The sequence below is a fragment of the Bos grunniens genome, chromosome 4 (genome assembly GCF_055505025.1).
Source record: "Bos grunniens cultivar Pamir isolate PY7600 chromosome 4, Bosgru_T2T1.0, whole genome shotgun sequence".
NCBI lineage: Eukaryota > Metazoa > Chordata > Mammalia > Artiodactyla > Bovidae > Bos > Bos grunniens.
In genome coordinates this window covers 32,664,629-32,682,940 of record NC_141168.1, presented here as the reverse complement: position 1 = coordinate 32,682,940, position 18,312 = coordinate 32,664,629, and the positions used below count along the sequence as shown (strand labels likewise).

General features: G+C 40.0%; 1 protein-coding gene across 1 annotated transcript in view; it reads right to left on the bottom strand.

Annotated features, from left to right (window-relative positions):
* SLC13A1 (solute carrier family 13 member 1) overlaps positions 1-17,595 on the bottom strand; it is a 115,380-nt gene extending 97,785 nt beyond the window's left edge. Inside the window, exon 1 of the mRNA XM_086395835.1 lies at positions 17,471-17,595. Within this exon, the coding sequence (XP_086251961.1) occupies positions 17,471-17,569 (99 nt within the window). The 5' untranslated portion in view covers positions 17,570-17,595. The remainder of the gene's footprint in view (positions 1-17,470) is intronic.
* Positions 17,596-18,312: the final 717 nt, after the last annotated feature.

Below are 18,312 nucleotides of genomic sequence, written 5' to 3'. Positions count from 1 at the left end.
TATCTCCTGTGGCAAATTTCTACAAATGCAGACACATGCGTTTATGGACTCTGTATCTCAATCACTTACACCCCCACCACCTTTCAAAAGGTGGTGAACTGCAGAATTATTAAACTCTTTTAACTACTACAGCTTTTCAATCAGTTTTACAATCGGTAACTCAGGTCCCATATTTTATAATTTTTCAAAGTTGTCTTGATAGTTTTAGGCTTCTACTTTTGGAATTTTAGATTTTTATTCAAATTACATGAAATTTATAAAATAAGAAATGGCCTTAAAATATTCTCATCTATGAACTCTTCTTTCATTTAGGTATTCATTAAACTCTTTTTATAATATTTTGTAGTTTTCTCCATAAGGGTCTTGTATTCTCCAAGCCAGGCTTCAACAATATGTGAACTGTGAATTTCCAAATGTTCAAGCTGGTTTTAGAAAAGGCAGAAAAACCAGAGATCAAATTGCCAGCATCCATGGGATCATCAAAAAAGCAGGAGAGTTCCAGAAAAACATCTATTTCTGCTTTATTGACTATACCAAAGCATTTGACTCTGTGGATCACAACAAACTGTGGAAAATTCTGAAAGAGATGGGAACACCAGACCACCTGACCTGCCTCTTGATAAACCTGTATGTCCAATTAGAACTGGACATGGAACAACAGACTGGTTCCAAATAGGAAAAGGAGAATGTCAAGGCTGTATATTGTCACCCTGCTTATTTAATTTATATGCAGAGTACATCATGAGAAACGGCTGGGCTGAAAGAAGCACAAGCTGGAATCAAGATTGCTGGGAGAAATATCAATAACCTCAGATATGCAGATGACAGCACCCTTATGGCAGAAAGTGAAGAAGAACTAAAGAGCCTCTTGATAAAAGTGAAAGAAGAGATTAAAAAGTTGGCTTAAAGCTCAACATTCAGAAAACTAAGATCATGGCATCTGGTCCCATCACTTCATGGCAAATAGATGGGGAAACAGTGCAAATGGTGGCAGGCTTTATTTTGGGGGGCTCCAAAATCATTTCAGATGGTGACTGCAGCCATGAAATTATAAGACGCTTACTCCTTGGAAGGAAAGTTATGACCAACCTAGACAGCAGATCAAAAAGCAGAGACATTACTTTGCCAACAAAGGTCTGTCTAGTCAAGGCTATGGTTTTTCCAGTAGTCATGCATGGGTGTGAGAGTTGGACTATAAGGAAAGCTGAGCACCAAAGAATTGATGCTTTTGAACTGTGGTGTTGGAGAAGACTCTTGAGAGTCCCTTGGACTGCAAGGAGATCCAACCAGTCCATTCTGAAGGAGATCAGTCCTGGGTGTTCATTGGAAGGACTGATGTTGAAGTTGAAACTCCAATACTTTGGCCACCTGATAACGAAGAACTGACTCATTGGAGAAGACCCTGATGCTGGGAAAGATTGAGGACAGGAGAAGGGGACGACAGAAGATGAGATGGTTGGATGGCATCACCGACTCAATGGACATGAGTTTGGATAAACTCCGGGAATTGGTGATGGACAGGGAGGCCTGGCGTGCTGTAGTCCATGGGTTCACAAAGAGTCAGACACAACTGAGCGACTGAACTGAACTGACCTAAACTGAATCCTTACTAGATATCTTCATTACTGTTGAAAAAAATAAGAAATTAATTATCATCCTTTTGTATACATTTTTTTCTCTTTATAGTTTGGTAGCTTTAAATTTGTCTCCTTCGATGGTTTTCTCCTTCAAAGTTTCATTTATGATGTATCTAAACATGGACTAATATTTAATTAAATTATTTTTTACTTGGAAATGGTCTGTTTGAGGATTCATATCTTTTCTAATTCTGAAAAATTTAGCCATTATTACTCTGAATATAATCTCTCTTCTAGTCTCTCTTTTTCAAGAATACCTTTCACATGTGTGTTGGGGATTCTGAATCTACCTTCAAATCATTCTTTCGTGTAAAACATGTTTACTTATTATGTCTGATTTTTAGGTGAATTCCTAGTATTCTTTCTTAGTTCACTGAGTATGTCTTCAAGTATACTCAGGTTAAAGTTTATAGTTTCATCTTAAGTTTTTAAATTTTGAATTCTTTTTAATTTCAGAGAAGACTTTTTCATTTCCGTGATTTCTAACTAGCCATTTTTTTTATTTGCCTGTTCTTGCTTTATATTTCTTTTAAAAATGAGGATTAATTGATGCACAAAATACTGTACATGTATATTGTATACAATTTGTTGAGTTTTGGACATATGTGGATACTTGTGCAGCTATCACCACAATCAAGGTAATGAACATATCCATCATGTCCAAAAGTTTCCTCAGGCCCCATTTTGGGTTTTGTTTGTTTCTGTGTGTGTGTTAAAGACACATAACATGAGATCTACATTCTTAAAAATTCTAAGTGTACAGTACAATATTAACTATGGATACCGTGTTGTTTAGCAGATTTCTAGAACTTATTCATCTTGCATAACTGAAACTTTCCCCTTTGAACAACTCCCCATCCATTCACTTTTGGCAACCACCATTCTACTCTATATTTTTATGAGCTTGTCTATTTCATATGCCTCATAAAAGTGGAATCATAAGTATTTTTCCATCACTGGTTTATTTCTCAGCATAATATCCTCCCAGTTCATCCATGTAGCTGCAGATGACAGGATTGCCTCTTTTTCTTTAAGACTGAATAATATTCTTTTGTCTATACATACGACATTTCCTTTATCCATTCATCAGCCCATGGACATTTAGGTTATTCCCGTGTTTTGGATACTGTTAATAATACTACAATGAACATGGAAGTACAAATACTTCTTCAGTATCCTGATTTTATTTCTTTTGGCAATATATCTATAGGTGAGATAGTTGGATCATACATATGGTAACTATTTTTCATTTTGTGAGAAGCCTCCATACTGTTTTCCATAGTGACAGCATCATTTTACATTTTCATTAGCAGTGTACAAAGGTACCGATTTCTCCACATTATCACCAACACTTATCTTTTTTTTTGAAAAAAGTAAAAGCCATCCTAACAGATGTGAGATGATAACTTGCTGTGGCTTTGATTTGCATTTCCCTGATGATCAATGATATTGAGTACCTTTTCATTTGTCTGTTGCTTGTTTGTATATTATCTTTGGAGAATGTGCATTCAAGTTCTCTGTCTATTGCATATTCTTGATACTCTTGTCACAAATCAGTTGACCATATATGAATGGGTTTATTTCTGAGCTCTCTATTCTGTTTCATTAGTCTAAGTATCTGTCTTTCTGCCAGTACGATACTGTCTATTTGCTGTAGTGTTGTCATGTATTTTGAAGTCAGGAAGTGTGGATGCCTCAAGCTTTATTCTCTTTGCTCAGATACCTTTGATTATTCAAAGTTTTGTGATTACATATGAATTTTAAGGGTGTTTTATGTATTTTTGTAAAAAAAATCTTTGCAATTTTGATGTGGATAGCACTGAATTTGTAGATTGCTTTGGGTAGATGGACATATTTTAGCAATATTAAATCTTCTAATCCATGAAATGAGATGTCTTTCTATTTATGTGTGTCTCCATTCATTTCTTTCATCAGTGTTTTATAGTTTTCGGTGTAGAAGGTTAAACTCCTTGGTTAAGTTTATTACTAAGTATTTTATTATTTTTGATGCTATTTTAAATGGGATTGGTTTCTTAACTTTCTTTTCTGATAGTTGTTAACATGTAGAAAACAACTGATTTTAACATTGGTTTTGTATCCTGCAACTTTACTAAATTAGTTTATTAGTTCTAAGTTTTGTAGAGTATTTATGGTTTTCTACACGTAAGATCATTTACGTCTTTCCAATTTGATGACTTTTATTTTCTTTCTTGCCTAATTGCTCTAGTTAGGACTTCTGCTGCTGCTGCTGCTAAGTCGCTTCAGTCGTGTCCGACTTTGTGCGACCCCATAGACAGCAGCCCACCAGGCTCCCCCGTCCCTGGGATTCTCCAGGCAAGAATACTGGAATGGATTGCCATTTCCTTCTCCAATGCATGAAAGTGAAAAGTGAAAGTGAAGTCGCTCAGTCGTGTCTGACTCTTAGAGACCCCATGGACTGCAGCCTACCAGGCTCCTCAGTCCATGGGATTTTCCAGGCAAGAGTACTGGAGTGGGTTGCCATTGCCTTCTCCAGTTAGGACTTCTAGTACTGTATTAAATAGAAGTGGTAAGAGTGGGCATCCTTGTCTTACTTCTAATCTTATAGAAAAGCTTTCAGTTTTTCACCATTGAGGATGGTGTTATATGCGGGCTTGTTATATACATCCCTTATTATGCCGAGGTTCATTCCTTGCACACTCAATTTGTTGAGAGTTTTTTTTTTTTTTTATCATGAAAGGATGTTGAATTTTATTAATGATTTGTCTGCATCTATTGGGATGGTAATGTGATAATTATTTTTACTTTGAAAACCCCATGTATTTGGAAAGTAAATGTCTACTTTAAATGATGGATGTATCTAAGTCATAACCAGGAAAATTAGAAAATATTTGTAACAGAAAAAAAATGAAAAGAGAATTTACCAGAATTTGTTGCATGCAGCTGGAGATGATTGTGTAATTTAAAAAAAAAAAATCCTTCATTCTATTAATGTGATACACATTAACTGATTTGTGTGTATTGAATCATCCTGGTATCCCAGGGATAAATCCCACTTGGTCATGTTGTATGATCCTTTTAATGTGCTAATGAGTTTGATCAGCTAGTATTTGTTGAGGATTTTTATGTGCATGTTTATAGGGATATGAACCTGTGATTGTCTTTCATTGTATTAACTCTTTGCCTGACTCTGGTATCAGAATGTTGACCTCATAAAATCAGTTTGGAAGTGTTCACTCCTCTTTAATTTTTTGGAAGAGTTTGGAAAGGATTGGCATTAATTCTTTCAAAAAATATTTGGTAGAATTTACCAGTGAAGCTCTGAGCCTGGGCTTTTCTTTGTTAGGAAGTTTTTGATTATGATTCAAGCACCTCACACTCTTTATTGCTCTGTTGAGGATTTTCTGTTTATGACTCCATCTTCATGGGTTGTATGTTTCTGGAAACTTATCCATTTCTAGATTATTCAATTTGTTGGTGTAATTGATACATTTCTATTTCAAAAACAATGTGTTACTTATTATGGATCCCTTCCCCCATTTCTCATCTACTGATTTCCCTATTACTTTTATCCTATTTGGAGTGTTTCCATCTCCGTGTTGGTTTCATTGTCAGATCTTCTTGATTGTCTTACTGCATTTTGAAATTTTGTTTTCAGATTGAGCCTGCATGTAGTTGTTTTGTTTCTGTATTGTTTCCTTCTGTACTCCTAAAAGTTTTACAGTTGCCTACAGCCAGTCCCAGCTTGCAGTCCAGTATGTGCTCTATCTTGTCAGCCTGAGGTTCAGTCCTGCCAGAACAATGCAAATCTGGCCATCTCGCTGGATCAGGAAGTTTGCGTCAGTCCTGGCTGGGGGTTGGGCAGAAACTGCTTCCTCTGAATGCTTCCACAGACAGCGGTCAGCCTAGCTTTTTTGTTTGGTCATTCATAGCTGCCAAGAAAATCACTCTCTAGCACTTAGTTTGTGACACTGAAATTAATTCTGACCCCAGAATGACGTGGGAGCACTTTAGATCACAACTTCTCATGTTTGCTCTCCTTGCTTGCTTTTCTGATCCATTTTGGTTTATCAAAATGTTTATCAGCGTTGTGTTTACGGTGGAGAATAGGGTGGAGGGGACTTCATTGTACAAATTTCATCCAGACTGCTGACCATAGTCTTTATAGATAGGAAACCTTATTTCAAAGGTGAAGATATTTGCTGAGTAAAGAGACAAATCTGTTCTTCTGACTTGATTAAGAGGAGGGGACAATAACATTTATGAATGCCTGTGACATACCACGTATAATACTTGTTTTGTGTAGTCTTTCCCCAAATTCTATAAAGTAGGTATTTTAATTCCATGTTGAATTAAGGATCAACAATCACATTACTAATAATATGTAGTAGAGTTCTACCCAAGTATATTCATGAGAGCACATCCTATATTTCATTTACTACCCTGTTCCAAGCACTTAAAACAATGGTTGGCATATAGTAAGTGCCCGGTAGTATTTATTAAATGATTGAAGCTTTTTTCCTCTGTGTCTTTTCTACCACTGTTTTTATTCAGATATCTGACCCCTGGGCTTTTTCAGTGCCTCAGTGGTAAAGAACCCAACTGTCAATGCAGGAGATGAGGGTTCAATCCCTAGGTTGGGAAGATCCTCTGGAGAAGGAAATGGTAACCCACTCCAGTAAACTTGCCTGGGAAATCCCAAGGACAGAGGAGCCTGACAGGCTACAGTCCAAGGGCTACAGTCCAAGAGTTGGACACTATTGAGTGACTAAACAACAAACCTTGATCCCAAGATAGAAGATCCCTGTATTCTACTAGGCATAAATTATTTAGTCTAGGACTCTCTTTTCTTTTCCTTGTTCTCTTTTCTATTTTCTTTTCTACTTGAAGAAAAGAAATATCTACTGGATATTTTGATGCCCACAAGTCGGACACAACTGAGCGACTGAACTGATGATGGGTAAATCGTCTTTATAGTTTTCCTGAGGTTTTCATCTCTTTTGCTAATAAGCTTGAATTGGAACTAAACCTTTTACTTGCCAGGGTCACTTCCTCATTTCACAATATCATCATTGTATCTAGTTTTAACCACCCCAAGTAAGTGCAGCCAGGAACTTGCTACGGAGGCAGAAAAGGCAAATGCTGCTATGACAAGGCAATGTGGATAATGACTCCCCTCTGACTAAAGTTCTGAGTGTCAAATTATCTTGGGAAATGTGGTTGATTATATTTAAAAATCACCTCAGTTCTCTTTTAAATTATAGTTCTGGATAGAATTGAAATATAAATTAGCCTTTAAAATACAGTTTTTCACCTCTTCTCATTTTTAATGACACACTGACTGATATTAGGGAGTAATTTGGCATATGTGGAATTAGTACATATGTGGGTACGGTCTCTCAGCACAGCTTGAGAAAAGTAGGACCGATCACAAGCCTCAGTCACAGCATTTGATTTTCAAAGAGAACGCACAGCAATTAAGATGGGAGAAAGAAAAATCACGCATTAAGAATCTGTGTGCTACAAGAAAAACACTATTATTATATGACAGAGCCTGTACAGGGCTTTGCATTTTTGCAAAGGGCTTTGCAATTCCTACTGTGGCAAGAATTTCTCAAGACTCAATCCATATTAACGGAAAACCTTAAAGTGACTCCCAATGGCCTCAGATTGGAAGACGGAGAGTAAGAAGCTCAACTACAAAGTTAAGGAAAAATAATTAGCATTTCTTATTCGTTTTCTGCCCAATGGGTAGCAAGGGAAGGCAATTAGCAGCTCCACTATGTCAATTACAAGGGAATTTTTATTTCCTTTTCATTTAACTTCCGAAACCAATTAGCAATGGAGATGTTCTGTGTTCACATCCCACGCACACAGCAGAACTGGAAACAGCCAGAGATCACCTTGCTCTCCAACCTGACGACATGCTAGGGTGTGACTAAAAATGCTGGCCATGGGTTAACTGCTTCAGAGTCATGATGCGTCTTAACCGTGCAGCATCCTGGACTTCACACCCACAAGTACCTCAGGTGAGCCTGGGGCAGCCAATTCACAGACAACGTTCAAAACTCTTGTAAGAGTCTTATTCAATTTACAGATGAGGGCAGGGACCAGGGGTCAGTGTGACAGAACCAGTTAGGGAGTTTTTCAGAATATGCTAGATAAGATGGGACAGCCTAGGTTAAATCTCAGCAACTTGAAACAACCAATGTCTATTTCTTGCTCACATGATCTGTTTACCCTGTGTCACGGTTGCTCTGCCATCCAGTGGGAGACCTCATCTCAATATGTGTTCTAGTAATTACAAATACAAGAACAGCAGTGCACAAGCTTTTAAAAATCTGATGTAAATCGCAGTAAGGAAGCAATAGCATCGATGCGTTTGGGAGTCAGACAGCTTGTTTGTAAATCCTCACTCCCCTTAGAGACCGTGTGACTTTGGGCAAATTGCTTAACCTCTTTGAGTATCTGCTTGCTCATCTGTAAAATGGGGTTAATATTGACTACTCTAATGGTTGTTGGAGGCTGATAGTAGACATTCACTTACATTATCATTACCAAACAGAGTATAAAAATGTATCTTGAAGAGAAGAGCTTCGTGGAAGAGACACATCCCCATTCCCCTGATACATCTACCTACATTCTTGGTCTGACCCTTAGTGGCTCTTACACTCTATTTGAAATTCCTTCCTTTCATCATCTCCTTGCTCCTATATCCTCTGCTTCCTACATGATCTAGCTCAGGTATCTGCATCCTTCTGCCATGAGAGATCTTTAATCCATTCATTCAGCACAGTTATCAACCATCTACTGTAGGTCAGGCCTTGTGCTTGGGCCAGAGGAAACAAGGAAACAGCATGTTCCGTGCTCTTGAAGTATCTGCAGTGTAGAGGGGGAAGTGAAGATAAAGGCAAAATGGAATACACACAACAGTGGAGGCTGATGTCTTCACAATCATGCAGTTAGCGCATGGAGAATGATTCTGTTTGTATCACAGCCTGAGCTCCCTTTCCTAGCAAGCACAGGGTGAGAGGAGTGAGAGGTGAGAGGGCACTCCATGAAGAGGACACACCACATGAAATTCAGAAAGGCAAGAATAGTCATGGGTACTCTAGGGGCATAGATAGTGAAATGTGAATGAAGGAGCTAGATATTGGGGGCTTTGGGGAGGGCTATTCAGTTCAGTTCAGTTCAGTCGCTCAGTCGTGTCCGACTCTTTGCGACCCCATGAATCGCAGCACGCCAGGCCTCCCTGTCCATCACCAACTCCCAGAGTTCACGTCCATCGAGTCAGTGATGCCATCCAGCCATCTCATCCGCTGTCGTCCCCTTCTCCTCCTGCCCCCAATCCCTCACAGCATCAGAGTCTTTTCCAATGAGTCAGCTCTTCGCATGAGGTGGCCAAAGTACTGGAGTTTCAGCTTTAGCATCATTCCTTCCAAAGAAATCCCAGGGCTGATCTCCTTCAGAATGGACTGGTTGGATCTCCTTGCAGTCCAAGGGACTCTCAAGAGTCTTCTCCAACACCACAGTTCAAAAGCATCAATTCTTCGGTGCTCAGCCTTCTTCACAGTCCAACTCTCACATCCATACATGACCACAGGAAAAACCATAGCCTTGACTAGATGGACCTTTGTTGGCAAAGTAATGTCTCTGCTTTTGAATGTGCTATCTAGGTTGGTCATAACTTTCCTTCCAAGGAGTAAGCGTCTTTTAATTTCATGGCTACAATCACCATCTGCAGTGATTTTGGAGCCCCCAAAAATAAAGTCTGCCGCTGTTTCCACTGTTTCCCCATCTATTTCCCATAAAGTGATGGAACCAGATGCCATGATCTTCATTTTCTGAATGTTGAGCTTTAAGCCAACTTTTTCACTCTCCACTTTCACTTTCATCAAGAGGCTTTTTAGTTCCTCTTCACTTTCTGCCATAAGGGTGGTGTCATCTGCATATTTGAGGTTACTGATATTTCTCCTGGCAATCTTGATTCCAGCTTGTGCTTCTTCTAGCCCAGTGTTTCTCATAATGTACTCTGCATATAAGTTAAATAAGCAGGGTGACAGTATACAACCTTGACGTACTCCTTTTCCTATTTGGAACCAGTCTGCTGTTCCATGTCCAGTTCTAACTGTTGCTTCCTGACCCACAGACAGATTTCTCAAGAGGCAGGTCAGGTGGTCTGGTATTCCCATCTCTTTCAGAATTTTCCACAGCTTATTGTGATCCACACAGTCAAAGGCTTTGGCATAGTCAAGAAAGCAGAAATAGATGTTTTTCTGGAACTCTCTTGCTTTTTCCATGACCCAGCAGATGTTGGCAATTTGATCTCTGGTTCCTCTGCCTTTTCTAAAACCAGCTTGAACATCAGGAAGTTCACGGTTCACGTATTGCTGAAGCCTGGCTTGGAGAATTTTGAGCATTCCTTTACTAGCGTGTGAGATGAGTGCAATTGTGCGGTAGTTTGAGCATTCTTTGGCATTGCCTTTCTGTGGGACTGGAATGAAAACTGACCTTTTCCAGTCCTGTGGCCACTGCTGAGTTTTCCAAATGTGCTGGCATATTGAGTGCAGCACTTCACAGCATCATCTTTCAGGATTTGAAATAGCTCAACTGGAATTCCATCACCTCCACTAGCTTTGTTTGTAGTGATGCTTTCTAAGGGGAGGGCTATTAGGACAAAGAAATGGCAAAATCCCAAGATCCATCATATCTACAAGTTCTGTTAGATATTTCCCCCTGTCCACAAAAGGGAGCCACAGAAGAAGTAGTACCAGTGAGTTGCAGTCCTTTCAGTTGTGTCTGACTCTTTGCAACCCTACAGACTGTATCCCTCCAGGCTCCTCTCTCCATGGGATTCTCCAGGCAAGAATACTGGAGTGGGTTTCCATGTGACCCTCCAGGGGATCTTCCCAACCCAGGGATCAAACCCGCATCTGCCTGTGTTTTTACCCACTGAGCCACCTGGGAAGCCCATGGAAGAATTAGGAGCAGCGGTAAATGCAATAGGATGAGGCTGACATTTTAAAAATAGTCCTCTGGCAGGAGACTTCGGGGGGAAACAGTATGAAATGGTCTATTAAAGAGAGAGATGAAGGCAGCCTAGAGGAGAATAGTGCCAGCAGGAACGGAAATGAAGATTCAATGGGAGGCAGGTGGATTCAGGAGGTAAAGCAACATAGACAGAGTGATGTGGGCTTAGGAAAAGCTGAGGGATCTGACGTGACGCACAGATTGCAGACCTGGATGAGGGGTAGCCGATTCTCTGACATAAAGAACATAGAAGGAGCAGCTCGTTGTAGGCAAGTGGGACAGTGCACGGTAGGGGAATGGAGGGGGTGGTGAATGTTGCTTCCCTAGATACATTCACCCTTTAACTACACGCTGATAAAATACGTGATTTGTTTCCATCACTGGCATGGATTTATATACAACCTTATTTTGTGATGAATGCTGGCCATGGTATACATTAACTTTTCAGCAACCTTGCAAGCTACTTGAAAGCAGAAACATTAATTTAAGCTGCATAAGATGCCACTGTTCACTGAGCACCATACTTTGGGCCTCAAAACTTCTCATCAAATATTCATGAAATAAATATTTATCACATTTGGATTTCCTGGTTTTGTTCATCTCCTACAACATTACCATCAGCATGAATCTATGTTTTCTTTTTTTTCTTGCCCTCCATCATTCTGATGCTCTTTTGTATCTAAAATATTCATTTTGTTGGCATTTATAGCATTTACCCCTTTATCTTGGGCTTCCCAGGTGGCACTAGTGGTAAAAGAACCCACTTGCCAATGCAGGAGACATAAGAGATGTGAGTTCAATCCCTGGGTCCAGAAGATCCCCTGGAGAAGGGCATGGCAACACACTCTAGTATTCTTGCCTGCAGCATTCCATGGACAGAGGAGCCTGGTGGGCTACAGTCGATGGAATTGCAAAGAGTCGGAGGCGACTGAAATGACTTAGCATGCACACACCCCTTTATTTAAATCCCTACAATATTTTAGACCAACATTGGAAACAATATCCAATTTCATTTGCCCCGTTAGAAGTTCCTTATGTTTTCTCAGAGTTCCTTTCCTCCCTCTTCTCTCACTTGTGGTCTTTTAAAATTCTCTCCCACTCATTTTCCTTTCCTTTGTCAGGCTTCTCAACCTATCAGTTCCCCTCTTCCATCAGAGCCTTTATCCCTTTAAGGTTTACATTTCTTTACAAGTGCTATATTTCTCCCATCTGTTTAGTTTTTCCAGATGGAGCACCTAAGTCTCTCCTTATGTATTATTTCTTTTACGTATCATAATTTCTATTATAACTTCGAGATTCAAGATGCATCAGAGGCATAGACTGTGGAGGGAACAGAAGCAGCCCACGACAGCCACAGACACAGAGGTGGCCACACAGAGGTGGCCCTCTCAGCCGTGTTTCTTCCATCGCTGACTGGGGCTGGTACAGCGTACTAAGACTCTGTTCAGCTGACTCTCCCTCTCCTCTCTTCAACTTTCTCTTGGCATAAAATATTTTCCCGAGAAATCCTGAAGTATCTGACAGAAACCTGAAATCTGGTCTTGGATTTACAACAAATCAACTAGGGAATGCTGCTCAATATCTGTGGGACTGTCTTCCTGAAAAAAGCGGGGGTCCATAATGAACACATAAACCAGGGGGACTGACATGCCAGTAAGAGACGCACTCTGCAAACAGAAAATATTATTGTTCAATTTTCTTCCCTTACAACTCGTCAGACAAACCTGGCCTTCTTTTTATCATGTTGTTCCATCACAAGAAATACAAAGAGCCAAGAACTAGAAAAATAAGCAAGGAAATAGCACAGAGTTCTGAGAAGAATAAAATTAACAAGCTGCTAAAAATAGTCGTAAAAGAATAATGTTGCACGGGGAATATCAGTGGAACTAAGGCATGTAGCCTAGGCCAATTTTAACAAGTTTTTATCTGGAAATATTTAAGATAGTTCCTCTCCAAAGAGAGAAAAATTCAGTTTCAATGATTAATTTTATTCATTTACATAAACATCAATTACATCACAGGCTTCTTTTACTGACCACTAACTACTAATTGGGAGCTTCCCAGGTGGCTCAGTGGTAAAGAAACTACCTACCAATGCAGGAAATGCAAGAGACATGGGTTCGATCCCTGGGTCAGGAAGATTCCCTGGAGGAAGAAATGGCAACCCGTTCCAATAGTTTTGCCTACAAAATCCCATGGATAGAGGAGCCTGGAGGGCTACAGTCCAGGGGCTTGCAAAGAATCAGACACAACTGAGCAGCTGAGCACATAGCACCCAACTACTAATTGGGGAAGGACTGGGACTACCTTTACACTTATGTGATGATTAAAAGGACAGTATTTCTGATGTTTCATGTAAAGCAATAAGAAGATAAAATTCCTTCAGTAAAGTGACCTTTATACCAATGTATCAGGAGTATACTTATTCCCCTTGGAAGACATAAGGACACAGATATTTAGCTGTGGTTGAGATCATGGCTCTGGAGTCAGACAGATGTTGGCTGGACATCTGTAGAGCCACATATTGGTAAGCTATTGTTTGTTTTTTTTTTTCTTTTTTTTTTTTTTTTTTGTTTTTGGTAAGCTATTGACTTGTTTCTATCTCCAATTCTAATCTTCAAAATTTGACCAATTACAATACCTAATTCATAAGGACTCAATTTGAATTTCTGTCTGACTTAGACCCATAGGTTTCTGGAGTGATGCATATTTTCTTTTGCTATAAAATATTATTTCCATGAAAACATGAAAATACACAGTTGCAAAATCTCTTCCATCTAAAAATTTTAAGATGCCAACTTAATGCCATGACTCGTGGTAAACATCCAGTGTAAAGGGAAGGGGGATCACATCCTGAGAAGTTGATTGCACCAGCTTGTAGAGCTGGGACTCTGGGACATTCAGCAGATGACATACATGAGACCCTTCCTCCAGCTGTCCTAGGTCCATCCCCAGGGTTTAGAATTACTGCACTTGTCTACCTTTAAGAAGTTGAGTTGCCTGAGGTCAATCAAGGAAGTGGCTAATATACACCTCTTCTCTAAAACATTATGGTGAGGCGTTATGCCTGAGTTGTTGCTAAATGAGTATCAAGCCACAAATTTTGTGACTATTTAAAATAAAAGGCAAGTCTTCAAAAATACAAAATGTAGAAAAGGGTAAAACCAAACCACTATTAAAGCATGAATTCTGAGTTCTGACAGAACCTGAGTTCAAATCCCATTTCAACCCCATCCCTGTGGCCTTTGCTGGGTCACATGTCTTTGAACATCAATTTCTGCAAATGTAAAATGAGAATGCTAGGACATTTATGATTGTCTTCTTGGTTTGTAATGAAGGTTAAATAAGATAACTTGGATAAAGCAGCTGGTAGAATGCCTGGAACAGAAGCAAGCTCTGCAAAGCAAAGCCCTTCCCCTCCTTTTTGAACATTACATGGTAAAGCCACTTACGGGCTCTCATCTTTGAAGCTCCATTTTTTAATTAAGGTTGAATTAAGCTAAGGGTTAAGGCCTGTCTACAGAAGCAACTCAAAATTCAGCAGGGAAATGAAAAAAAAAAATCAGTCAATAACTTATTGTTTATTAGTTCCACCATCGTATAGATTTATTGTGTTTTTATGAAACAAAATTGACTTTTTGTTTGTTTGAACTCTTTAGTTGTTCTGTTACTATGTGTTTAGAAGTATAGGCTTCACAGTCTGGTAGCCTGAAAGTTACAATACAATGATTTCAACCCATATCAAAGTAGCCTCTACTTAAATTTTATACCTTCTAAAGTCCTAAGTTCTCTGAAAGAAAGTTCTGCTTTCATTGTAAGCAACAGTTAAAATAATATACTGTGAGTTTAATTAACAGTTGATTGAATGGTTAAATATGCATTTAAAGTAGCAAAAAAAGAGGAAATTATGTTATTGTACTTGGAAAAATCCTCCCAATAATGTTAATTGAGTTTTAATAAATGAGTTGATTAGAGGGAAAAGAAAGAGGACAGAGTTCATCAAATGCAACTTGATGCCAGGTTTCCCCACAGACCTAATGTACTCTTGACATAGCACTTTGGAAAAAAAAAAAAAAATCAATGACTACATTGCTTAGCAAGAGTACACTTTTTCTGGTTAATGAATCATGCACAGAGAACGTTGCTTTTATTTATTTACTTGCCCTTCTCTTGCAAAGAGTTTATATTCATTTTCTTTGAAAATTATGTTAAGATAAGCAAAGTGTCAAGCACGTATATGTCAAAGGAGCAGCACAGATGATACGCAGTCATGGACAAAGTTTGTCTTGACTGGTTTAACTTGCTTTCTCAGCCATAAGTAAGGACTTTATGCTGAGAGTAACCAGAAATACTAAAATATAGCAGGGGTCCGGGTATGAATCAGGAGGTACTCATGGTAAGAGTCAGCCAGGTCTGGGGGACATGTAGGACCAGGGGAGTTAGAAAAAGAAAGCCATCATGAACACGAAAAGGAGTGATGATCTTTGAAGGGGGTGGAGGAGGAGGCATTCAGATGAGAGACTTGTGTCTGTACTTCACATTTGTCGTCTAGTGGCTGCCAGAGACTCAGAGGAGTCCTCAGAGCTAGCTGGGTAGGAGGGGCAGGGGGAAGAGGGGAGGATGAATCACATGGAATTTGAAAACAAAACCCACCAAACCGAGGACAATGGAGGCTGCCTGCTGTTTTCACTAGAAATTCTCTAAGAATCTGGAGGTTCAGAACAATGTCTGATAAAAAGTGGGGGAGGAGAGTTCTTCCCTCCCACCTCAGGGTGCTATGAGACCTCAGTGCTGAGAGAGACCCAGCCTGAGAGGCTGTAGCCCCTGGTGGTCATTCTTTCTCCCACCACTCCGCACCAGGTGACAGCTTGAAGCTGTGGGCAGCCAAGGCCAGGCCCCTCACCAGCTTTGTTGGTAAAGAACTTGGCAGAACCAAAAAGGACTTTTCATTATCTCATCTCACTTTCCTTCACACTGTAATGAAAAAGGCTTAGAAGAAAAGCTGACCAAACTAGACAGCTTATTAAAAAGCAGAGACATCACTTTGCCAACAAAGGTCTGTATAGTCAAAGCTATGGTTTTTCCAGTAGTCATGTACACATGTGAGAGTTGGACCATAAAGAAGGCTGAGCACTGAAGAATTGATGCTTTTGGACTGTGGTGCTGGAGAAGACTCTTAAGAGTCCTTTGGACAGCAAGGAGATCCAACCACTCAATCCTAAAGGAAATCAACCCTGAATATTCATTGGGAAGGATTGATGCTGAAGCTGAAGCTCCAATCCTTTGACCACCTGGTGCAAAGAGCCCACTCACTGGAAAAGACCCTGATGCTGGGAAAGATTGAGGGCAGGAGGAGAAGGAGGGGACAGAGGATGAGATGGTTGGATGGCATCACTGACTCAATGGACATGAATATGAGTAAACTCTAGAAGATAGTGAAGGACAGAGAAGCCTGGCATACTGCAGTCCATGCAGTTGCAGAGTCAGACACAACTTAGTGACTGAATGACAATTTTCCTTCAGACCAGTGGCAGACTGCTGAGGGAGGCTGGAGTGTTACAATCACTGTGGTTCTATTTTTACCCAGACTCATATAACCTTGGTTAATACTTGTTAGAGAAGAACCTCAGGAAGGTTTTCTTCTACTCAGAGAAAAGGCATCATAGGGTAGGAACTGCACCATTGTAGGGTTAACAGATTTGGGGAGATTCTCAGTAACCCACGTACTGTGTGCCAGCCATAGTTCCAAGTAAGTTCTTGATGAGTGCTCATTCACTTAATCCTTACAACAAGCCCATTACAATCCCAATTTTACATAGGAGAAAATAGAAGCACAGAAAGGGCAATTAATTTTTCCAGGTCACACAGTTTCTAAGTGAAAACCTGGGACCTAAAGCAGAGAGCTTGGCTCTGGAGACTGTTCTCTTGCCACCAAGAGACCCTTGTCACACCTGTCACAAATAAGGTATTCACTAAATGTTTGCAGATACAAATCATTTTACCAAGGTAATAAAAATGCATTGGGTTTATATTTCCACACTTAATAGATTGACCATACTTAAAGGAAACCGAAAAATCCCTACAAGAACACACACAAAAAAATAAAATCTCAAATGATCAGAACATGTGCAATAATGTGTTAGATTTTCTGATTAAACAAGGAAAATTACTTCCTGCTTTCAGTGCCTTCTTCTCTCATGTTCTTGTGTTGTTCATTTGCTAGGTTGTGTCCAACTCTTTGTGACCCCAAGGGCTGCAGCACTTCCAGGGGGTTCGATGGCCTACACCAAAGCATGGAAGTGCCCAGTAAATTAATTTGTGCTAGATCACCTTTCTGGGAGAATGCCGTGGACAGAGGAGTCTGGTGGGCTACAGTCCATGGGGTCACAGAGTTGGACATGACTGAAGAGGCTAAGCACATAGCACAGATCACCCCTAGGAATTCCAGTTGTCCTCTGAGCTCTTTCCCCCAGTGCCACATTGCTGCCTAGTCTCAGGGCAAGGGGCTGTGTTAACCTGGGATGCTCCCTGGAGATTGACAACTTGACCAACAGGATCTCAAGGGTCATGATTCATTTTTTCTTCTCCTTATCTGGTCGCCAAGCAGAGAGCAATTCTGATTGAATATACTATTTAATTATTCTAGTTAATCACACTGAAAATCAACAGCATTAATCATTAAAAGGGAGAAAAATGGGCAAAATACAATGTACAACCATCCTGATTTCAAGCCCAAGGTGTCACCACCCTTTCAGACAGATAATTGCATAGCAACAATAAAGGACAATTAGATACCTCAGAAAGCCCACCAGCCCATCCCTTACCTTCGAGCGGAGGATGAGTGGCAATGGCAATAAAATCAACAGAGTGAAAACTATAAGGAGAAGCCGGCGATAAACTAAAATATAACTGAAGAATTTCATTGTCTTGCACAGGTGCCTTCAATAGTGTTCTCCTCAAATAAAGGGCAGGCATTAAATAACCGACCTGGCTTAATATTTCTCTAGCTCATCATCTTCATTTACTGCCTCAGACTCACCAACATGAGTTAAAATTAAATCTCAATTTTTATTGTTTTACTGTCACAATTCACATGGAGAGATAAGCCCAAGAGTGTGAGAAATCAAAGACCATTTTCTGCTAGGGTTCTTGAAAGGCAAAAACTGTCCTTATTTAGTTTGTGTATTGTAACTGGAATAGAAACTGTCTAAGTTTGGGAGGCAAAACCATGAGATGGATTGAATCTGCCCACAAGGAGGTTCCTCCCCACCTTTTGATGTCCCCTGATTTTGAGGCTCCACCCTTGGGTGGCACCTTGAGCAAGGCTTTACTGGGTGCCTCCAGTATCCTTTCCAATGAAGTACATTTTCAGTTTGTGAATTGAAATAGCAACCCCAGGAGTAGGAATTCCAATGTGAAAGGCAAGTTTTGGGTACAGATGGGTTTTCCTGGGCCTGCTCAGATAAGATATTGAAAGTCCACTGGCTTTGTGGAGTTTTGCTCCGAGGAGAGCTCCTGACTTCTCATTCAGAACTTCTCTGTTCTCATTCAAAAGATAAATACCGATGCTTCTGATAGCTAATAGATCCCCAATATCACACCTGTGCGTACATACTATGTAGAAGCTTCAGTTGTGCCTGACTCTTTGCAACCCTATAGACTGTAT